Source organism: Apteryx rowi, unplaced genomic scaffold, assembly GCF_003343035.1.
Source record: "Apteryx rowi isolate R43461 unplaced genomic scaffold, aptRow1 scaffold_0, whole genome shotgun sequence".
Classification (NCBI taxonomy): domain Eukaryota; kingdom Metazoa; phylum Chordata; class Aves; order Apterygiformes; family Apterygidae; genus Apteryx; species Apteryx rowi.
Window position 1 is genome coordinate 11,634,187 of NW_020447195.1, and position 23,960 is coordinate 11,658,146.

The 23,960-nt window shown below is 41.6% G+C and overlaps 1 protein-coding gene across 5 annotated transcripts; it reads left to right on the forward strand.

The window, feature by feature from the left end:
* Window positions 1–236: 236 nt before the first annotated feature.
* On the forward strand, window positions 237–23,448 carry ASXL1 (ASXL transcriptional regulator 1). 5 transcript variants are annotated; one of them, XM_026072126.1, is made up of 15 exons: window positions 237–346; window positions 4,917–4,999; window positions 7,864–7,972; window positions 9,142–9,262; window positions 9,338–9,435; window positions 9,775–9,868; window positions 10,178–10,330; window positions 10,790–10,953; window positions 11,067–11,163; window positions 11,645–11,750; window positions 12,222–12,837; window positions 13,557–17,479; window positions 18,685–18,854; window positions 19,096–19,337; window positions 20,108–23,448. In XM_026072126.1, exons 2-12 carry the CDS (start codon window positions 4,944–4,946, stop codon window positions 16,491–16,493), a joined length of 4,551 nt encoding a protein of 1,516 aa, XP_025927911.1. In that variant the 5' UTR covers window positions 237–346; window positions 4,917–4,943; the 3' UTR covers window positions 16,494–17,479; window positions 18,685–18,854; window positions 19,096–19,337; window positions 20,108–23,448. The 5 variants fall into 5 exon arrangements, with proteins under 5 accessions (XP_025927911.1, XP_025927822.1, XP_025927743.1 ...); XM_026072037.1 differs by lacking the exon at window positions 237–346 and adding an exon at window positions 460–499; XM_026072212.1 differs by lacking the exons at window positions 237–346; window positions 4,917–4,999 and adding an exon at window positions 5,983–6,027.
* The last annotated feature ends 512 nt before the right edge of the window (window positions 23,449–23,960 follow it).

The window sequence follows — 23,960 nt, forward strand, 5'->3', positions numbered from 1 at the left end:
GCCGCTCCGAGCGCGCGCAGCCCGGTGCCCGGCGGCTCCTGCCCGCCGGGACGTGGCCCCTTCCCCCGGGCCCGCAGCCTGCCTGCTCCCCGGGTGTTTTTCCCCCCGAGCCGGGTGGAAAGGGGGAAAATGCCGCTTGCCTGGTTTCGCCCCCAGAGAGGCGAAGGGCTCCTGCGGCGAGATCCCCCCTTCAAGGCGGGGATGCGGGGTGTGCTTTTAGGAGAAAGTGCGAGCACGTGCCCTTTCCCCGGTAGATAAAATCTTCCTGAAAAGGGGTTGCCTGGAGTGTGTGGTTTAGCGTGGTTTCCCAATACCTGTGCTGCAGGAGCTTCCCTCAAGGCCACAGGTAAAGGTGTGCTAGACTCTGATAGGTTTTGGAAAGGGGCCAGCGACAATACCGCTGTTTAGCAAGGGTAGCTTTTAATTGTTTGCATCTTTCGTTTTTAATTGCAGCTCAGCAACAGCAGACAGTCTGAGAACCGTTCTTAGCTGGAGAATGGTTTGTTTTCTTCTTTTCAGATGACTTAAAACTCAGTGGGAGGAACTGGAGCCTCCTGAGAGGCCTGACTTGAAGTATGAGAAATGCTGCTGTCAAAAGTTTCTGCTTTAATTATTGAGACAGTAGTTTTCTTCCATATACCAACGGTGCCCAAAACATAGGCATCATAGGTGATATATATTTAGTTGCGTATAGTAATAACTCTTTGTTTGAGGTTAGTGTCCAAGTGATCAGAAGTCTTTTTGGTTATGTATTTTTAGGAGATGTACCAGTATGTATGTTTTGTTTTTCCTTTGGGAATCTGTTTACTGAAGATTTAAGCTTAAAAAACGATATCTGCTTGATCAGGTTTCTGTAGTCTGCTGGAACATTGCTGGTGTTTGACCATCACAATAGGAGAACAGTCTTTTCTCTTTATAAAGAGTTGAGATCATATCTCAGTCTTGTACCAAACTTATAAGCTAGGAAATATAAAAAATAAAAGAACTTTTAACATCTTTCAAATAGTGAACATGAACTGATCAGTCAGTTACTTCATTTTATTTAAGGAATAAATTTTGAAGTGTTTAGGCTTGTTGCTTGAGTTGGGTACTGAACTTTTYGCCTGTCGTTGAGCAGCTGAGGTATCGTTCTGGCCCGCAACCGAGCCTCTGCGACTGGATTCTCCCACTGAGCTGAAATGGAGAACAGTCACGTTGCAAATGGCACGGTCAGCTTTTTGCACACCGCATAGTGCTGATAGTTGCTGTTGTCTACTTTTAATGCTGATTGGAAGAAGCTTGCTCTTTTTGGCCTCTGCTTAGGAACTGCTCTCTCTTCGTGACACATTGGAATAGATCTGTGTAGACGTATAAATGCCAGGATATGGAGTAAGTGATGATCTTGCTGCCTCTGTGCAGACGCAAATGGGTTACTGTGGCTTCCTTTTGTTGGCTCTGTCGGGGATACTTGAATGTTKGTTTGAGAGGAATGGGTGTACTTGCTATGTAGTACATGGACATCTACAGAAACGGCTTTATAGAGCTTGGGGGTATTTTGTTTGCTTGTTTTTCTTTATTGTTGTTGTTTGTTTCTTTTGTTTCAACTTGGTGGGGAATGTATTGGAGCGTGTAGACATTCAAAAGGAATAGTATGGATGAGCCCAGCTGTGACTAGTGTCTGGTATTGAGGGTGTTCTAGGATGTGGTCTTGATGCTCCTTGTGTATAGGGTTTCTCTGGATATCACAGAATTTTCTTGATGCTCGCCAAGAGGAAACCTGAGCAGACTTGAGTATCTACCTTCCAGCAGCTAGCGTAATCTTTTGTGTGAAAACTCTAATGTTTTAGACCTTTATGACTTAGTCTGAAAAACTGTAAAGAGGCATAAACCAGCCACTGTAGTATTTCACTGCACGAATCTGCATTTCATCATGCGTTTCTTTTTAAGGTCCTGGTTCTGTGGGTCAAGCACTTCACTACAGGTATTTGGGATGCTTTGCCAGTAGGTGACCTTGGGGCCACAGCCGGTGCTGGGCGATCTTGCCCAAAACCCTCTCTCATTCAAATGTGCTGAACTCTAATGGGTTATAAATCAGTGTTTATAGGCTGTCCAAAATGCTACGCAAAACTGCGACTTCTAGGAAGCCATCTCGTAATATAGTCCCTCACCATYGTTCAGTGATGGGAAATGAATCTCTTCACAAATACAACTCCACTTACCTGTTTTTTGGCTAGAACCTCAGCCACAGGCATCCCAGGTACATGAGATGTCTGAGCCTCAACTGCATCTTTGAGCAATTGATGAACCAGAAATAGAACGATCTCATACCAGATTATCCACTTAGAGAGACCTGCAGTTGCGTAGCTGCACTTCCAGCTTGCAGGACTGATTGTAAATCCACTAAAAATAGATCTTTATTTAACACTAGGCTTACACGTGCTCCCTGTCAAAATGCTTTTAATTTTCCTTTTTGACACTTGCTATTATATTTTGTATTCCTCTAGGTGTTTCTAAGAATTGTAGGCAAAAGTGCTTTTCAGTGTTGCTGTTCTTACAGAACTAATATTATGCACATTTCATAAAATCTTTAAAGATTCATTTGAACACACAGAGCCATAGGTCTCTTCAACAAGCGCTGTCAGGGCTAGACATCTATGCTATTAGTAAATTAATTGGGGGAGTGATGCAAACTTCGGTAACTATGGTCGTAGGAACCCTTGACTACCAGTACTATAAATAATCAAGGGGGAAAAAATATCTTTTTGTGGGGAAGGAATAGCTGATGTTGTTTAAGTCATAGCTTCTGTTGAAAGGTTAACATGACATTGGTAGTTTCAGGATGGAAATGGATAGGGGATAATTACTGGAGACAGGGCTTTTGGTGGCTAGAGACATAGGTTCTTCTCTTTCCTGGTTCTTCCATAAAGTATCCAGTAGATTTGATATAGCTGTTGATTGGAATTTGTTCCCCTGAGCGTAGATTCTTCTATCTTTATGCAAATGCTTGTTCATGCTAAGTTTTGGGCTGTGTATTTTGCTTGCTGCTGTGTCTGACACTTGAGAGAGGTTTTATAAGCTGTGAAGAATTTCCTTGTTTTTCAAAACAGGCCTGTTCCATTTCATGGATCTTGCATTTGATTCTCAAGTGACGTCTTTCCCCCGTCAGATGTTTATTCCATTTGAGTGATGGGGGATGACAGTTTGTGAAGAAGGCATAGAAATATTGTAACCTATGGAATTTTTTGATTAGCGTGGGAAAAAATGTGATGGAGCTGTATTGACTCAGAATTAAAACTGTTTACTCTGTTTCAACATGGTTCATCACTTTCTTTGATCTTTTCTTTAAACTCCTTGTGTTTTCATTATGTTTTATCTCAGGTTACAGAGTTCTCAAATTTCTGTCCCCTGCCAGGTTACCACTATGGATCCTTATGATCTTCAGGAATTTGAAAAATAAAGCTAGGGTGGATATGATTTAAGAAATTCCTTTTACGCCAAAATGTTGTCGAACTGCAGAACTCGGTAACATAGGGGTTAGGTTTTTATTGTATTTCCACACTGCCTCCCAGCCTCCACAACTTTGTTTGCGGCTGTCCTGCTAATGCAACTCCAAGGCAGGCTGCAGGCTTTGTGCCTTGACATGGTGCTGCGGTGACTCAGTTCTAGACGCTGCTGATATAAAGGGGCATTTGGGTTTCTCCACTGGCTTCTCACACAAGTCAAACTGAAAGACAGTATCATGTTGCTGACTCTTTTAAAGCACGGTGACAAATGAAATCAGGATTATGCATCATTGTAGCCATTATGTTAGGGGAATTTAGTCTATGATTATGATCAAAAAGTTCCAGACCGAATATCCATTGCTGCTTTTCTTGGGCGTTTCAGGCCTCGTCATATGCTTATATTGAAATCTTTATGCTACATCAGACCTAGAGGTTTATTGAGTTCAATATGTTTTTGCATTCAGAAAGCAACACTGGCTACTGCAATGGAAGGCACAAGAAGCAGTGCATGTTGGGCAGCTATAGGGTAATCTGCTCCCAAAGAAGTATGGCGATTTACATCTACTGCAACTTATTTTTGTTCATTGCTTCCTGTTTATCTGGGTAATCTTCTTATCCATAGAAATGTCTAGCCCTCTTTTTGAATCCTGGTGAGTTCTTGCTTCTAAATGTTTAGAAGCAGAAAGTTTCACAGGCTTAAGGAGAAAAAAAAAATTTTTTAATAGCTGCTTTAATTTTTCCATACATAAGTGGCGATTCTATTCTTAATATATTATATGAAAGGATGAGTTGTTATAAATTCCTTGCCTTTTTGCTGTCTCGTGTTACTCATTTTCTTTCTAAAGCAAACAATCCAAATCTTTTTAGTGTCTCTATCCATAATTTTTCCACATTCTCTGTTATTGTTGTCCTTCTCTGACAAGAATTCTGAATTTTACGCATGGTACCCTTCTTGAGATGGAATGAAGATGAAATGAATGCAGTATTTCAAGGAAAATACATTATTTAATTGTGTAGTTATGCAGTCATATTTTTGTCACCAACAAGATGCTGTATAGAGATGTAAGAAGGTATATATGGTAGAGAGAACCACTGCGTAGTTTTGAAGGTTGTATGTGGTACCAGCTCAGTCTAATGCATATTGAAGTCTGGTAAAGCTTCCACCGACTTTCATGTTATAGGGCCAGGGCAAAATTCTGCTTCTTTTTCTTCTTCATGTTTGTATTTCAGTTAATTAGGGACAAGATGAAGGTAAGCCCTTTGTAACACTTACTATGGTCTAATCTTGAGGTAGCCTGAATTTTTTAGCATGTCTTTTGTAGGTAAATCAAGTTTTAAGAGACATATTGTTGGATTTGAATCCCAGCTTATGGAGTAGTTCTATGAATGCAGAAGCAAATTTTGTASTGACATTTGGTGTTTCTGTCTCTTCAGGTGCTGGAAAACTACTCTGATGCTCCTATGACCCCAAAACAGATTCTGCAGGTCATAGAGGCTGAAGGACTGAAGGAAATGAGGTTAGTATTGATTATCTTGTCTAAAACATAGTGTGCGTGGAGCATGGGGGAGGCTGCATATAAAGGCTTGGGTTGCTTCGTGCAATTCTGCCTCTCATCTCCAACCCACTTCTCTTCTTCGTGTTTTTTTTTTTTTTTTCTTTCTTTCCAGCATAGTGATTTGGGATGACAGTATATACTGCCTGATTATCCTTGACAATAACTGGAATCTTTTCTTGGATATGTATATATTTTTTGATCATATGCAGAACCCCCTTCATCCATTTACTGTTAAATAAATGCCTGTTGCAGGTCTGACTCCTGCATTGTATCGTACCGCTTGTATGTTTCTCCTATAAGTAGCTCCCAGTAGTTTCTACTACTGTGGTTCTAGTTCGGTAACAGTTTAAGTTCCATCCCCCCTAATAGTTCATTTCTAGAGCAGATGTTACCTCTCAGAGTAAAAAAAGCACCTTTATTTTGTATTAGTATGCTGGCTTCTGCTCGGATTCTAGAGCGCTGTCGTGGTGTGGCTAACGCTGTTGTGCCTCTTGACACTTGTACAAAGGAAATATGCTTCTCAATATGTATTTCACCTGGAAAAGAACCTGATATGGAACCTAGGATACTACAGAATGGAAGACTGTTTTCCTCGGTTAAGTTCATGTGAACTTCCATCTGYTTCTGTGACTGGGTAGAAGAGAAATAGAAAATGTCTTGCATATCAAAAAATGGGTAACTGTGTGATGGTATAAATGTCTCAGTTAGTGCTGTGTGATTAAAAAAAAAAGGAGTTTGACTACCAGTGGCACAACAAGTGGTCTTTGGCTTGTGCACACTGGAGAATCCAAATGTGTGGATTGTTTCTAATCATATTTGCTCCCTCACCCTGATTTTACGAACCTCTACCTAGCTACAGAAGGTAAACTAATTTCTTCTGGGACCTAACAACTCAAAATGTTAACTTGTTTCTGCTTCTTATTTGTCTCTGAAATCAGGAAACAGCTGTGATGATTTGAACAGTGAACAACTCTGTGATGCAGACAGAGGTATAATGTGTAGGAGTTACCATTGTTCAGAGAGGGACCGTGCCAGGCTGCTTTGCTGCATCGATCTCAGAGCTATTAGAACACCCACTTGTTACTTGGGATTCTTACCAAGTAGATTTTTAGTAGTATGGCTATGAGTGGTAGTTTCACAGCTTTGAGTAGAATTCAGATAGGTTTTAATGGAAACTTTCATACATCTTTCTGTTTTAGTCAATATTCTGCGTCTTTCTTTTACCAGTCATATCCCATCATAAGTCCTATTACTTAAGCAGATAGCTGAACATCTACGTGCATAGGCTGCCTTTACTAAAGGTACTAGCAGGTCTCTTTTCATGCATTAAATTATCGTGGTGTTCTCCCAGCTTTGACGAGTGATTTGTCACAATAGATGACTAAAAACCAGACTTCACAGCATGTGTCAAGTTAAATCTCATAAAGCTAAATTGTTTATTTAGAGGTTTGTGTTCTTCCTCTGGGATATCTGCTTTTCCTTTCCCTCTTATTAATTCTTCACTGTAAGAGAAGACTGCTTTCTTCAGAGTGTAACTGTTCACAGAATACAGGCAGTGATCCTATCTAGCTAAATATGTGGCAGATTTTGTTGGTACTTGTATAGAAGGTCTTCCTGAAACTCCATTTCCTGAAGGAAATAGCTTGGCAACTGAAGAGATGATTTCCCCTTTGAATTAATTTTGAGCCAGTGTTTTCCCAGTTTGGGGGAAATGCTGGTCCCCCTATGGAAGGGGCATGGTCCTATGTGGCTTATGCTCTAGCCAGAGCATTTGGGCCCAGCCCCATAACTGGATTCTAGCTCTTATGAACGCTTTGACTGTTTGCTCTTTCYTGTCATTTCAGAGGAAACTATTCTTTTTCCATTCTAAGAAAGTTTGTTCTGTGGCTGGTTAGCTTATTTGAAGCATTCTATTAAACTCAGAAGGGAAAACTCYGTATAACAAGACAGAGGGCTGGAAGGTTTTTTTGTATAACATCTAAAAATGATACAGGGTAATTTTGTCTGTTGCCAACATTTGTGAAGAAATGTCCAAAAACCAAATACATTCGGGGTGGAAACAGAAATTGTTCTAAGTCCAGTTTTCAATCTGAGAAATGCTTCTCTTTGAAATATTTTGTCTGAAACCAGTTTTCAGTTTCACTTTTAATAATGAGATTGATACTGCTTTAGTGTCTTTTCCAAGTAACTTTGTGCGTGTGTATATGTGACTTACTGGAAAACGTGAGATTACGTGGCACAGAGCTTTCATCAGTGTGAGCGTAGGATGGCTGCTTTAATCACAAGTGGCAAAACCAGGGAGTTGCCTAGGACATGCCAAATTAGCATGTCAGAACTTTTATATCTAAATATACTAGTGCAGTTTTTGTGACATATCAAGGGAGAGACATTCCAGAAATGTGTATGTGTATGATTTTTGCTGTCTTTGCACCTTTATACTGCTACTACTTTATGTTAGTCTGTTTTTTAGTAAAAATCAGTCCAACTCTGAAAAATTCCAGCAGTGAAAAGGAGGAAAGAAGTACCAAAAGTTAGAAACATCTAAGAATGACCATGAGTAACTTTTAAAATTAGCATAACGCTTCCTGTTTTCTGCAAACTGCTACACTGTGATGTGTGGAGGCTAATGTACAGGTCAAAAAGGAAAACAGTAATGCTGTTCTGACCGAAGTACCTGTCTGTAAAGTTAATGAGTATCATCTTTGCTACCTTCAGCCAGCTAAATGATGCCAATTTAAACAGATATTTCAGGCTGTGTTCTTGATAAGGCCATTTTTTTTTGAAATTATCATCTGACCCCCCTCTTCTGCCTTTCTTTGTTTCAGTGGCACTTCTCCCCTAGCCTGCCTCAATGCCATGCTTCATTCCAATTCAAGGGGAGGTGATGGACTCTTTTACAAACTGCCTGGACGCATCAGCCTTTTTACACTCAAGGTACATTTTGAGTTCCTGCTCTCAATTGAGGGGTAAGGTGTGAGTTCTACTTGTTATGCATAGCTGAGTGTTAAGCTGTCACTGAACATCGTATGAGCTGAACATGCTGCATGTGAGATCATCATGTGAAAGAGTGTCTGGAATTCATTGTTTTGTTTTAGCGTGCACCTTTCAGCCGTACGTGATAAATTCCTTAAAAAAAACCAAACCCTATTATTACTTGAATTGCAGAAGCAAGATAAACCCCCTTATTTCAGTATTTGGTGTTCAAGCTCAGGTGGCTGATTGTCAGAATAGTCCTGTTCACTCCTTTTCCACCAGCTACAAGGGAACACAGTCAACCAATAAATTACACTGGTCTGAAAGCGTGTAGCTACAAGTGAAATCTTGTTAGGAAAATATATATTTGTTTTTCTGGTTGTTTGCTTTGTGTTTCACTGCATTCTGCCTAAAGTTAGCATCACCGTTTTCCTCGGATCTTGAGGTCTGCCTGAAATGTTTTTCATTCTAGTTTGCTGTCCCAGTAATTTTAAATGTTGAAAATGTTTCTGGTCTCAGGCTTTTCTTTTGTATTGTTCTGTACTGTTGGGTTCCTTGATATTTGTCTATTAAGCTGATACTTATCTCAGCTATTTCACTTGCACCTTTTTTCTTCTGTCAAAGTTTTGTTAAATTACGTTTTGTTGAAAACAGATGGAATTGAAATGGCTTTGATTATACAAATAGTAAATAAATTTCTTAAGCTTGATAACTTAGAATCAAGCTGCTTTGATGCTACCTCTTCTTTAGTAGCAAGAATGAGACATTTCTCTTTATTAGAAAACTTGTGAAACTTTTCTGTGAGAAGTAAGGAAAAAATTATTGACCTTATTTGTTATGAATATATTTGGGTTACTCATCTAGGAAATGCCTATGAAGTGTGCTAATAGTTTATTTCTTGTGTCTGGAAAGACAGTGTAGGTTAACTTAAATGAAGCTGATGACTTCTGTTCTGTTAGGAGCTCAGGAATACTTAAAAATATCTTTCTGCATCAAATGGATTAAAATAGGGAAGATGAAAAAAGTTGAACTAAAACTATACCCACTGAGCTGTCTGTTCCCATTGGTTTAACTCATAGTGACTGGGAGGGAAGAATTGTAGTCATTTGAGTTCTGCTTGGCCCATTTAGAAGGATGCCTTGCAATGGTCTCGGAATCTGTCTGTGCCAGAAGGGGAGGAGCTGGAGGATACAGCAGATGCAGAAAGTTGCGAGTCCAATGAAGCAAGCACTGTGAGTGGTGATAATGATGGTAAGTGTCTAATAACATTAATCTTACACTGTAAGCATCTACTTCRGTGTCTGACTGAGTGCACTCCTCTTCCAGTGTCTCTTGATGAAACCTCCTCTAATGCCTCCTGTTCCACTGAATCTCAAAGCAAGGGACCCTCCACTGCCAGGGAGAGCTACAGAACAGCCTCACAGGTAGGAAAAATTGGGAATAATGGGAAGCACAAAACCTTTCAAGGAGAGCTTTCATTACTGCATGATAGTTGGGTAAGCGTGGGAGGGGTTAGGTGTGCACAAATGCCTCAGAGAGCTATGGGGTTGTCTCTTATACTGCAGTAGAGTGAGGATCATATTCCAGGGAGGTGATTTTGAATTCTGTGCTGTTAGTAAGTGTTGTTAATGACTGACACCTGAAGATTTAACTGGGAGCAAAGTAGTTCTTTAACCGGGAGATGTGCTGCTTAGAAGATTATCTTGGCCCTCCATAGTGTATTTGATTGCTGTTGTTTGTTTTCTTTTCTTTCTGGACCACAGACAACCAAACAAAAGAAAAAGACTGGTGTGATGCTGCCACGTGTTGTCTTAACACCACTGAAAGTAAATGGGGCGCACATGGAGTCTGCGTCTGGTGAGCATTCCTTTTGTTTTGATTTTTCTGATGACTGCATAGATAGCTTTTAATCAGTAGTTCCTAGTTATGTGTATAAGCTTGCATGAGAAATTCTTTAACACTTGCTGAGAATGCAGATGACTGTAGAGAATTGTGCTGTTGGATAAGGACTGTATTTGTTTATCTTGATCAAAATTGTTAGTAGCTGGGCAATACCCAGTAACAGTGGATCTGTTATTAGCAGATAACTCTTGTATGTTAAAATCATGCTCCAAGTTGGGCTTCTGCTGTTCTTTGCATATTTTTGTGAAATTGTTTTGCTCTTAGGCTTCACAGGAAGGCACGCTGATGGAGAGAGCAGCAGCACATCCAGCAGTAGCAGCAGCTCTTTGGCCTTGTGCAATGCCGCCATGCGCAGTAGAACAGAAATAAACAGGGATCCTCCACAGCTGCTGAGAGGTATCCGAAAGCCCACAGCTGGTAGGTGCTTCTGGTTAAAGTCAGGAGAATAATTGGCCATAAAAACGGGCAGTGTTGATGTCTGTCTCTTTCTGAGGACAGAACATCCAGGTTCTCTTTCTTCAGAAGACATATGGCAGTCTTAAGGCTCTTATGCCAGACCTTCCTCTCCAAACCTTAGTGAGACAGTTGTTTAGCTCTTTGCCTAATCTGAAGAGCAGCGTCAAGAACTGTACTTGCATGTGACAGAGCTGTGACCAACTCTGACCATACGGTCACTCTAACCATCGAAGTTCTAGAAGTATCTCTATTATTAATTAGTCTGAGAGAGCCTTTCTTCATATTTGATTACTACAATCTTTTCTCATATATCTTGCTCCTTTTGCTACAGTATTTGGTGGCATGGGTTTTATGCCCATAATGGTGAATATTTTTATTWAAAAAAAGTGTTTATTTTATTTACTTGTCTTCAAACTACAGGGCAAATGAAGCGAAACAGGGGTGAGGATATTGACTTTGAAACACCCGGTTCTATTCTTGTCAATACAAACCTGCGAGCTCTTATAAACTCCAGAACCTTTAATGYACTCCCATCACACTTCCAGCAGCAGCTTCTTTACCTCCTTCCAGAAGTTGATAGACAGGTATGAAGGTGCAGCACTTGGTGTTTTCCATTCACCGTATTACCTCTTGCTTACAGAAGAGCTGAAGCAGATGTTTTCTGTCTGTTATGCTTTTTTTTTTTTCTCCCCCTTAGGTTGGGGCAGATGGGCTGATGCGTCTCAGTGGCAGTGCTCTGAATAATGAATTCTTCACCCATGCCGCTCAAAGCTGGAGAGAGCGATTAGCTGATGGTGAGTAGATTTGCTTTCCTAGGTGGTTGGAGAGTTGAGTTCTCATTTTTTTTATAGGCTTTTTTGTTTTTCTCCTACAGTTAATGAATGTGAATGTAATCCAGCTTTGCAGTATCTCTGGATATGTTGCCCCCTTCTCACCTTTTAAAATTAAAGATGTGTTCTTCTTAGGTGCCATGGGGTCTTCAGAACAAAGTGGCAGAGGTGTAAAGGAATACTAGACTTATCTTTCTTTAAATGGTGGCCTCTGTCTGGTAAAATACAATATTCAGACTTGCTTGAGGTTGTGTGACTATTACCCTTAAGTGGTTGCAGGGAACATATGGATCCATACTAGGATGGAAAGCAGAGCGGTAACATAAAATCTGTCCTTTGTATGTATAGCTTAGCTACTATAATATGTATATTAAAAAAAAAAAATTTTGCATTTGCAAAATTGGCTTTGTTTGGAACCGAACTTCAGTCTCTGGCTTCCCTGTAGGTGAATTCACGCATGAGATGCAAGTTCGAATTCGACAGGAAATGGAAAAGGAAAAGAGAGTGGAGCAATGGAAAGAAAAGTTCTTTGAGGACTACTATGGACAAAAGTAAGTAATTTCACCTCATCGTTCCTGTTTTATCCAAGGCAGGTGTTGGAGTATCTTTCTGCTTTCTGAGAGCTGAGAAGAAGCAGCATCAACTCCTTGGAAAAACATCAGTTGTGGAATGAAGCATTCAGACTGTGGCTGCAGGGAAATCCTTACATGAAATTGGCTGGTTCACAGTAGGATTTTACAACCCATCTATTCTTTTTGTTTTCAAGACAAGTTAATATTATTAGTTTTCCATAACAAATCTTTACATTTTCTAATTTTCTTCGTTCCCTGTGACAGTAATGCAGGATAGCAAATATATAGGCTATCTCTTTGCAGACTGATTTAACGAGGTTTTGATGAGYGTCTGCTTTGTAATCTGTGTGTTACTATGTATAGCTGTGATAGTACAGCTATAAATAATAGATGATATGCTTCCATTAGGGTGGACTTCACCTTTTAACTAGTTTTATGTTTGCCCCATAGGTTGGGCTTGACCCAAGAAGAATCCCAGGAGCAGAATTTGGTGCAAGAAGATGCTGAGAACAGGACAGGATTGTCTGTTCAAGGAGAAGCAAGACTACAGCGTGGTCCTTCTACACGGCAGAGAGATGGGCACTTCAAGAAACGTTCCAGGGCAGATCTGCGATGCAGAGCCAGGAGGAGCCTGTATAAAACACGTGAACCTGAGCAAACGGAGGCTGACAAAGAGACTGTTTCTGTGCTACCAGATTCTTCGTTTCATAAAGAGACAAAGCCTGAGAGAGATCTAAAGAAAGATGATCTAACAAGTGCTTCTGCTACAGTACTGAAGCCAGAGAGTTCAGAATTGCTTCTCTCTCCAGAGACTTCCAAATTACACAGTAAATCGGAAGATCTGTCATTGGTAAYGGCAAACAGAATTCCCAGTTTGCCCCAGGAGAACTTAGCTCGGGAGTCAAAGGACCAGAAGAGGAAATGCTTTGAGGAGGCTGCCTCTGCCTCCTTCCCCGAAAAGAAGCCGCGGCTTGAAGATCGTCAGTCCTTTCGTAACACAATTGAAAGTGTTCACCCAGAAAAGCCACAGCCTACTAAAGAGGAGCCAAAAGTCCCACCCATCCGGGTAGGAAAGAAAATTATACTTGTTCATTATCTGAAGTCTGTCATGCTCAGTAGCATCAAAACAATATTAAAATGTCAGGGGTCGTCATCTTCATGGAAGTGAAAGAGTTTCGTTGATAGAGCTGGCTAGGTTACTCTAATTACTACTGTTTGCTATCTTATTTAGGCAGGCAAAGAAAGGAATGGAAAAATCATTCCAAGGTCTTTGCACAAGAGCATGGGGTAACCTTGACTTTGTTAGTTTGCATTTCTGTGGATACAGAAATCGCTTTTGGAACTAGCTGACTTTTTGCAAGAGAGACTTTCAAATCATGTACTTCAGTCTGTCTAGTTTCCCCAGTTTCTATTTGCTGGGGTAGAATCTTAGTGTTCCTTCTGACTTTTCCCTTTTTGACTAGTGGCATCCATCTTGTTAGCTTCACAGTATTCATCTTGATGTATAGGAGACCATTTTGATTTCTGAAGATCTGAATGCAAACCACCCATTTCATATTTGTCTGCTGGCTTTGGTAAAACAGCGTTAATATTAAGTGAGTTTTATGTGCTGCATGATAGAGCAGGTAAACAGAGGTTACGGGGATCGTGCTACCTTTTTATGCTAAAATTTGTCTTTTAGTAGGAATGTTAACCTTTTTATTGAATTCTTATGATAAGGATTACGATGAACAGATATTAATAAAATGGTGAAGTGTTGGAACTAAATGTTTTTCTTTCTTTCAGATTCAACTTTCACGTATTAAACCACCCTGGGTGGTTAAAGGTCAGCCAGCTTACCAGATATGCCCCAGGATCATCCCCAACACGGAGCCCTCCAGCCGGGGCAGGACCGGGGCCAGAACACTTGCAGACATTAAAGCCCGTGCTTTGCAAGCCCGAGCCCAGCGAGAAGCTGCTACAGCCGCCATTGGAGGTGGGGGTGGCCCAGGCGGAGGGAGAAGCACTGACAAAGGAGGTGGTGGAGGAGAATCCAGTAGCCATACAGAGCACAGGAGATCAAAGAGAACTCATGGAAAGTGTTCGTCAGATCTACAACGAACACAATTATTGTCGTCTCTCCATCTAAATGGAGAAAAGGCTAACTCTGAGGTGGCTGCGCAGGTGGCTAACATAAATTCCTTCAACTCTTCAAGACAGGATCCCTTTTCCTCAAAGAGTGAGGGAAGCAGYGTTCTGGAATGCACTGCAGACAGTAGCTCAGGGGAAGCTCAACTCGGTGACGGTTCACCTAGAAGGCAGGTCTGTGATGCTTTGACTGGGTCATCCTTTGACAGTCCAACTTCTGAGAGGCAGGAGGAGAGCCCTGAGCAGCTCCTCTGTGACGTAAGGACCAAAACCCCCCCTTGCATTGCATCACAGGACAGGCAAAGTACAAAGCTGAAATGTGTGGTTCCTCCAGTAAATGGTCTGTCTTGTTCTCAGGTACAGGGAACTGTGATCAGTCCTATGGGAGATAGCCGGATTGTGTCAGGACTGAAAGATGTTAGTTCTCCCATAGTACAGTTGAATTATCATTCCGATGTGAAGAAAAATTCCTCCAGTTGTCCCAGTCTTCTGCCAGAATTGTCATCAGATGGTAAAGAATGCCATGAGCCAAAAATGATACCTAGATTTAGATTTAATGGCTCTGAAACATTTATGGAAAAACGTATCACTGGTAGTGATAACTCAAAAGCAATGACTACTGGAATGGAGAAAGTGGTTCCTGCACTGTGTAACTTTGCACACCTGCAGGCAGAGAAAGAGAATGACAGTAAACTAAATAATGAAAAACAGAACACAGAGTCTCTGGTGAAACCCTTTTTACATGATGATTTCACTTCTCAGAATAGGATAGATGCTTCTGAAAAAGTCCCACAACTGAGGGAGAGGCAACCCAGAACGGAACCAGAAAATGCATGTCAGCTGTTGAGAGAGACTCAAGAGTTCAAGACAAGTGGAGATGATGAAATACAGAGTACGCACAGTGAAACAACAGATACCGCTTCAGATTTTGAAGCTGATGTAGCTGATGAGAATATAGAGATGGATATATGTTTCAGAAATGTCAGTTCGAGGGAGGCAGCTGGGAAAGATTCCTCCTGTCAAAGCAATGCTAAGAGATGTGATAGATCTAAATTGTCTGTGGAAACAGATAGTCTTGCCTATGTTGTGGATTTCCCCTCAGTCACAGTGATGAGCAGCCTACCTCTGCCTCAGAGATGGGGGCCACGTGCACCATTGCCCCAGAAACCTGAGAGGCGGCATGTGCCATCAGGTTCTGCTCGGCCCATATCCTCTGTTGAAACCAACAACCCGTTGGTGATGCAGTTGCTTAAGGGGAACCTTCCACTGGAAGAAGTTCTCCCAGTATCTCATTCCAGCATCAAGCTGGAAATCACAGAGCCGCCTCTGGAGAAGCAGTCGGAAAGCCTCTCCTTGCAAACAGAGAGAGGTAGCAGTGGCTATTTTGGCAACGAATCTTCTCAAGATGTAGAAATAAAGACAAGTGCCCTAAGCAGGAGTGAAGACTTGCACTCTACGAGACYTTTTATAGATCCCCAGGAAAAGCAGTGCAGATCAGGGGCAGCACTGCCTAGAGCAGAGGGTATGGAGAATCCATCTATTCCAGAAAAGCATTCCAAAGTTGGTTCAACTTTAAGCTGTCAAGATCAACGGGCAAATGTGGCAAGTGCCTCTCAGAAGCCTGAAGACATGGGCCCTAGGGAAAGAACACTTTCTTCTTGTAGCTTTGAAGAGCAAAAGGAGTTGTCAAAGGTCCATCGGGTGCCAGAGCACAACCCCTTAACAAGTGTCATCACAAGTAAAAGTCCAGAGAAGGTGAATCCATCTATAGGGCCTAGGTTTTTATCTCCAAATGTAATTTCTTTTGGACCAAATCAGACAGGGGGCACCTCAGTCAATAAAAATTATGCTGGAGTTCAAGGCAAAAAACTTTTTGGTTCTGGTTTTCCTTGCAACCCCAGTGTTAGACTACATCACTCAAGGGCTTCGGATCAAGTTTCAACCATGGGAACCTTGTCCCCCAGCAAACAGATTCCTCTGAACAAGAGCTGTGCATCTGGAGAAGGAATGCCAGCTGTAAGGGAAGAATGGACTTCAAAGCAGCACACAAACACCCTGGGAGAAATAAAAAATGAGAATGTGTTGGYGTGTGGCAACCCAGCCAAGAATAATGTAGAGAACCGGAAGGATGCAGCACAAAACCCTGTGGAGCTAACTGAGCATTTGCAAAGTGTTCCACTGGTTATGGACTTGCCATTTTTCAAGTTTTCAAGAGAATCTGGAAAAGGACACAATCATCCTTTGGAGCCTTCTTCCATACCCTCTCGGCTCAATATCAAGCAAGCATTTTATGGGAAGCTTTCTAAGCTGCAGCTTAATTCCACCAGCTTTAATTATTCATCCAACACTCCAGCTTTTCCCAGAAGTCTTGCTGGAAGCATGATGCAGCTAACCCACAAAGCGAACTTTGCTGCAAACCATAATACATCCCTTTCTGTGCAGATGTTTGCCGATAGCAGCAGTGTTGAAGAAATATCGTTCAAGTGTTCRTGCAGCCTTAAAGCCATGATCATGTGTAAAGGCTGTGGGGCATTCTGTCACGATGACTGTATAGGGCCCTCTAAGCTTTGTGTATTGTGCCTTGTGGTGAGATAATAAATTATGGCCATGGGACAAATTGTATATTCAGTGTGTGTATTTTGATAATGACTGTTCCTAAAACCTGTACACAAAATACTCTGTTTATAGTAGAAATGCTATTACACTTTGTTTTGGTGAGGAAAGTTGACTTGCCTTCCCACTAAAATCTACAGTGCAAAACCCTTTCTTGCTCACAATTACACTCCAATATCTGTGGGTTGTGCCCCACTGGAGCAATCCTTCTGCTTAATGCTATCATGGAAATACTGATTGTGCTCTGGTACACATGCTGAGGCTAACACCTGATTGAGAGGCAGTTTGCTGTGGCAATCCTTGGACCCTCTGTAGAGGAAATCTTTACATCCAAAGGAACTGGAACAGGGTGTTTTCTATTTAAGGGCTGAGCTAAGTTAGGCCCTACAGTCTTCCACTCTCCCCTTCTGCCATCTCCATTCTTGGTTTGTGCGGAAAGTACCACTGTACAGTAAGTGTAAACAAAAAGCTGTTCTGCAGGTGACGGTTCTGCGCAGTCTTTGAATGCTACAGCAGAGCACAGGAACCAGTAAAGCACGCTGCAGGTGGCTGTAGAGCCATATACAGTTAACCATATCCTGGATGGAGCCAATTCAGAGGACGCAAGAAGCAAAAGGTGGTAGCTGCCAGCTGAATGCCTTCCGCTGGTCTGGAGGAAGATGCGTGGCCCGTGGAACTGTGTGCCTGGCTGAACTCTTGGACCAGCTGATGTGACTGCCTCTTTTGGCCAACTGTTGCTACGAATTAGTGTGAAAAGTCAAAGGTTCCTAGAAGCTCATTTATGTGGCCAGCGATCTCCATGTTGCAGCCCTACAATGAGGACCTTAACGTGACAGCATCTGACCACTTGCAAGTGTCTAGCTGTTCATCTGTGTGATGATCATCTAACATTTAAAGCAGTGTTCTTTCCTTTTTTTTTTTTTAAATCTTTTCATTCTTGGATGTATAAAGTGAATTATTTGGCTCCTGTAAGTATCCTCTATGCATCTGTTTGATCATGTATTTATATGTTGTACACAGTACTGGCCAACTCTGTAAATGGATGTAATGTACATAGAACATGAAGGGTTCTTTTTTTTTTTTTCCTTGATTTTTCAGGCTCTACAGCAGTATTGCATTAAAATGGTGTTAGTTATTAATCTGCATCTGTAGTCAGAGCCACTGTATTGTCTTGCCTAATGTGAGGCTCAACATGCAAAGGTGTCTCTTGGTTCTGACGGCCTCCCTCTCTGCCCAGCTGTCCGTGCTGTGTTGTGCAGGTAGACTGTGATGTGCAAACTCAAGGATGACCTGCTGGGATTGACCAAGTTGAGTGTACTTTACTGTTCACTCCTCTAAGCTGTTTCTCTGTGGTAGTTGCCGGTTGTTGCTGTAACAGTGTCTCCTAGAGCATTGTTACAGCTATATTGCAAAAAGGTGAACATCCTTGTGCATCCATGGGTTGACTGAGAGCAAAAACATGATTCTTCCTCTCCGGAGCAATTACCTCTCRAGAGTGAATTGCTTCAACGGGGGCAGAAGGCAGCCTGCTGTTTTATTGAAGCAGACAGTAGCAAGGATTGTTGTTTTTTACTTTTTTTCCTGCCTGTCCCTTTTCTAGCTCTATCCTACCTCCCTTAACCATGCACTTTTTTTAATCATAGATCTCCCGGTTTGAGGTGCAGTCCTGAGGGATGCGACAAGTTTAGTCTCTGAAATGGTCTATCCTTAATGCATTTGACAGCCTTATATTGCAGACATGAGAGATGGGAACCAATGCGTGTGTGCACACGCACACTGGGATGAACTGAACTGCAGTATTAGTGAAGTCTGAGCGGAGGTGTGAAAACCTGCTTACCAAAGATAGGGAGCAGAGCTGGCGTAGTCTGGCTCTGTCTCCTTTGGGGCCACTGTAGTGTACAGTTTGAAGCYGGTCTGGTTTGCAGAGCCCTCCAGAGGGGGTCTGCTCATGTATGTCCCTTGTGGTATTGGAAAAATAAACACTCTGTAAAACCTCCATTTGTGGTTTCAATCCTCATTTTCTGAAATCATCCTCTGTGCTTTTTAAGGCAATGTTTTTTTTCTTTCTTTTTTAACTGGCAGGAGTGTTCCAGAGCTTTTCAGCTCAGATGATTAGAAAAGGGGCTTGCATTGTCGTCTGAACTTCATTAAATCATTTTTTATGCACTTGCAGATAATTGAAGACAGTGCGCCTACTGCAGTCATTTTGTGTGGCTCATGGGAAATAGATACTCTTAAACTCAGAAAGAAGCAGTTTGGGTATGGGACTCTGCTGGAGCGAAGTTTGCTGTTGTACAAGCCCTTCCGCAGTAACGGTGATTCAGGATACCTGCCTCGCTGTGGGTAATGCGCTATAGACAGGAGTGCTGAGAGCGCCCAGAGTGTTACCAGGCATATCTTTTGTTTCTGCTATTATACGGCTTTTTATGTTACTGTCTTACTAAATTGTTGGATAAGTGGATCTGAAAATGTTTTCAAAAGAATGTAACAACTTGATACCAATTATTGGTTTTTTTCTTAAAACTACCTGTAGGCCTAGATTATTGATATGTTCTCTCTCTCTCTGTCTCTCTCTCTTTTCTAGGTAGTAAGCATTTTTGAAATGAATAACATGAATTATTACGTTACGTGTCTCAGTTCTGGTCTCATTGCATGGATCTTCCCCAAGGCAGCTGGTGATCTCATGAATTGGGCAGTAGGACTCTTGGGGTGTCTAGATGCGTACCGTGATGCGTTATATAACTTCCTTACGTTCTCCAGTGCTATGGTTAATAGCAATCCAGTATTACAAACCAGCAGTAATGCTGCCCTGTTCTTTTAATGCCTGTATGTCACTAATTCCAGTGTGTTTGTGTGCAGTAGTGAAGCCTAGGTTCTTTGGTCTGCTTGCTTTAAAATATACATATATATAGAGAGAGAGCAATAAGAAGAAAAAAGGGAGCAAAAGCTGAGTATTGCTGCATTTGAGTACAAAGGAAAGTTCTTTTCCAAGCATGGGAGAAGGTTTATGGTTTAAAACTCTGAATTGGTCTCATGTTAGAAGTCAAGATTTATTTATATGTAAACAWCAGTCCTGGCTGCAGCTTCCAGTAGCGGCAATTGAACTCGTCAGAAACCTTTTGACCTCGGGTGTCTTCTGAACTTTGGTAACGTGCTGTTTATGAAAGTTGAGCGCGTGTGCTAACAACAGGCCGGCCGTGGGCCGGAGCAGGGGCTGTTGGCGCCAGCTTTTTAGGAAGAAAAAATGCTTTTGCGTTTTTGTAGTTCAGTGGTGTTCTCCTGAGTCTAGGTGATTTTGTCTACAAAAACAGGTGTGGTTAAAGATGTCCAGGTAATTTAAATATGCTAAAAATAAATAATGCAAAAAATAAATAGACTTTACTTAAGTAGGATTTAAAATAGCTAAATAGCTAAAGTCAATAGTTTTCTATTTTATTGGTGTGGTGAATGATGGTGTCAGGATTAATTATCTCTAGAAGACAGGAGCTTGGAGGTTTCAAAAGTAAAACCRTGTTACTGTCAGAATTTCGCGCAGAACATAAACAGCTTTTTCCCTGTGATATTTATCTGGTAAATAACAGATTTTTCTCTCTCAGAAAGACCATCTCCTGCCTGCTGTTTGCACCCGGCTTTGGAGCGCTGCGGAGCGTCACGGCGCAGCAGCGGAAGGGGCCGTGGACAGCCGGGACGTTTTCAAGTCGACCCGACGAACCTGCAGCGCGGAGCYGCTGGGAAGGGCAGGTATTTCTGCGGGTACTGGAAGCGCTCGCGTGCCTGCGCGGCAGGCGGCTGCTGACCGCTGCGGCCTGTGACGAGGTCTCCCTCGGTCCACTCRCAATTTGGGAGCAAACCTCATGCAGAGATTTAACGTTACTAAAACTTAACTGTGTTATGAAAACACGCTATAACGTGCTTTACCTGGGTATGCTATGAAATCTTAATGTTATCTCTGTGCACGCACACAGGTGCGCGTATATTYGCCGTAACTATTCTACAAGGTACGTTTTAGGATGTCCTGTCCCGGTTGACTATTTACTAGCCCRAATGTTAGGTAGAAGAAGGGGTTCTCTCGCTTACTCCCTTTCAAGGACTCGGCAGCAAATCTTCGGGAAAGCCTTGTCTGTTCTGCATCGCAGGTATGTGTATACAAATCTAAGTGTACTCTTTCCTGAAAAGTTTTTAATTGGTTTGACTCGTCTTTCCTGGGTCCTTCTGACTCTCATCCAATCACTGATGCAAATCGGGAGGTTTTTATCTACATGGTACTTTGAGATCAACATTTTACGGATGCAAAGATTTATTATACTTAGTGAATAAAGCTGATACGAAAAATCAGTATTTTCCATGAGGAGAGGGAGAACTTTCCACAAACTTCAATGAAAACTCCATTTTTTTCACAAAAAACAGACATTTCACAAAATTAATCAATTTTGTCAAAATATAAGTTAAGCATAAAATTTGTGACTAGCCCCACTTATGAGCGCTAATGCTGCTATCTATAGTAACTGTAGCTGTCTGTTAAGGAATGGAAAGCACAGCTTACTTCAGAATTATAGAATGATATTTTGTTTTGCTTTTTTTTTTTTCTCCTTTAAGACCTAAATTTAGAATCCGCTTTGGTGGCAAATCGCACTGACCTCTTAGACACTGCGCAGGCTGGGGCTGGGTTACATCTGTGCTCCAGTGAGCAATTGCAAGCTGGTGATGGCGCAAGGTGCAGTGGATGGAAAGCGCCTAGGAAGCAGGAGCTAACAGCACCCCAGCTGTTTGATAYGGGAGGAAAAAGCCCTTTTTGTTATACAGTGTTTATTAAGTAGATTCAGTCTTATATATGATATACAGATTCAAAAGAAAAAAAGGATTCCACATACTTATGAAATCAGTGCATTTAGCAAGTAATACCATGGAGATAACAGCTTGATTAACAGCTCATTGGTCTTTGTTAAGTGAGGGGAACAGGGAGTTGGCCTGTGCTAATCATTCCACAAACAGAACAGAATTAAGTTGCATCACATATATAATAGACACACATTCTAAGAATTAAAATATTAAGCCACATTTACTGGAAAAATCCACAGTATATAACACAAATAACTCTTATCAAGCTCGTTGAGGAGGAAGTGCTCATCTGCTTAAGAGCCACATTAAGTTGCATAGGTGCCTATCTGCAAAAATATCATTTCAAAATGAATCAATTGATTAAGCAATAAAGTGTCACCTTAAAAGCTGGATTAAGTGCCATATGCTTTCTATTTGAGCCCTCTGGAAAGCACTGACTTTCCAAAGAGCTATCTTCTGCTTCGTTTCGGAGCCCCCCGTCTCCCGAGGGAATGTTCTCCTACCATTTTAATGTGGAATTAACATCTTGGGCGATTTAACCATGTTAGTTAAAGTATGTTTCCAATTATGCTGGATGAGTGTTTCCCCCCCGCTTCCTTGCAAACCCCTAGTTGGCTTGATTGCTCCCTTGTTTGAATCCTAAACTGAGCTGAGCAGCTTTCACCTTTGTGCCTCCGATGGCAGGAGGAAGATGGTGAAACAGCAGCACTGCACTATTCTGTCTCTGTTCGGAGTTATTTAGTTAACTTAGCTTCAGACTAATTCTCACTTTGAATTGCAGCCAATTCTTAAACTGACTACTGGAAAAAATATAGTAGCATGTGCAAAAACCAAAACTGCTTATTGTGTTTCAGTTTTGTGGGGTCTTCCTTACGGTAGGTCTGTGTATCAATGCTAGAGTGAGTGAATCTGTGGCTTTATTAAGCAGACGAACTGGGTGAGGTGCATCTTCCTCTTCAACAGCAGGTCTTGCAGAACACACAGGGGCTGGGAGTTCTGTACATGTAAACAGTACACTTTCACTGAGTCCAAAATTAGGAGCAAAAATACAAAGGTTCACATTGGTCTTAGGTAGATACAGGCGAAGAACTGAGCTGTACAGCTCTGAAACAACCAAACAAAAGTTTCTAAAGCACCACTAAATTATATAAAAATCAGACCATGGACGGATTGTAGTTGGTATTCTGGTGAAATACTATGCTACCTTGTAAAAAGTTTTACAAAAAATTACAAATCAAAAGTATATTAACCCTCTGAGTTCAAAGCAGCATTTTTTTTTTTTTTTTTTTTTAATGAACTGGTACTAAATCCGACAGCCACTTCTGGGAGAAAAGTGGCCCTTTCGATCGGGGAGGTACAAGTTACATCTGCTTGGAATCCTGGGAACGCTCTCCCATGTTGAAACACTGTCATGGGAACTGAACATCCGGGCAGGATGGTTGTGTTTTTTTTAAAAAAAAAAAGGAAAAAAAAAGAAAAAAACCCTCAATCACTGATTAGCTTTTCTTAAACAAAACAAAGAACATCCAGACCATTTGCTAACCCAGCATTCTCCTTTCACCTCTCAGAAAATCTGGAAAGCCAGTGTATTCTGCTCCTGCTCATTCCTTCTTGTTGAGAATCTAGACTAGCTTCCGAACCCTTTAATGTCTAGTGAGAACACAGGAATGTGGCTGTGAAACAGTCCGGGAGCACAGAAGAGCCACAACTGAGTATGGATCAGTTAAAGAGCACTGAGATGTCCTATGGAGCTCACTCCAAAGAAACTATAAAGCTGCAGCTCACGGGGGGTGGGGGGGGATCCCTGACCGAAATACGTAGTCAATCCCATTTGTTTCGTAGCTTGTCACAGATGYGGCTGTCACCAGGACTTGGGAAATCTGAGTCTGTACCATTCAGCTGCAAGTTCTGAACGTCAGTTGTTACAACAGGGTGGACTGTTCGCTATCCTTCCTATGCAACCGTGAGGCTCACCTGGCTTCTACCAGCAGTTTAAAAAAAGTGTAAGAGCTACTAAACTTTAATACATGCTAAGACAAGTTCAAAGGTGATCTGGTAAAGACAGCTAAAACTTGTATGAATAAAACGTTAAACAAACTGTAGCTGATGTTGATCTGTTCATAAGCCCCTGGGTAACCTCTTTTTGAGTTAACTGGATGGCAAACTTATGGCTAAATGTTCTCGGTGGCCTCTTAGGGGGAGCAGAGGCAATGACTCTGTTATAGTATCTTAGAGAGAGAGAATTCGGGGACAGCGATTGTCTCTGCCTCTCTTGCTTTAACATTAAGACTTTCACAAATGGCTGTGGTTACATATTTTGTAAAAGGTTTGTTACTTCATGGTATTCACACAAAAATAAATATTTACATAAATTCCAAGTATGGGAGGATGCAGTGGACAAACCAAGCAGGCTTGTGAAGTGCTGGGGAAAGCATGAGTCTGAAACCTGGCTCATGTATGGTGGCTGTTTTTTGATGTCCTGGTCTAGATACCAGCCCCGCTCGCTTGTGTAATTTGGTCAGACAGGATGAAGTACGGGTGTCCTAGAGACGCTTCTGAACAACCATGATGCTCCTTACTCCAGCATTAACTCACATTTAACAAACCACC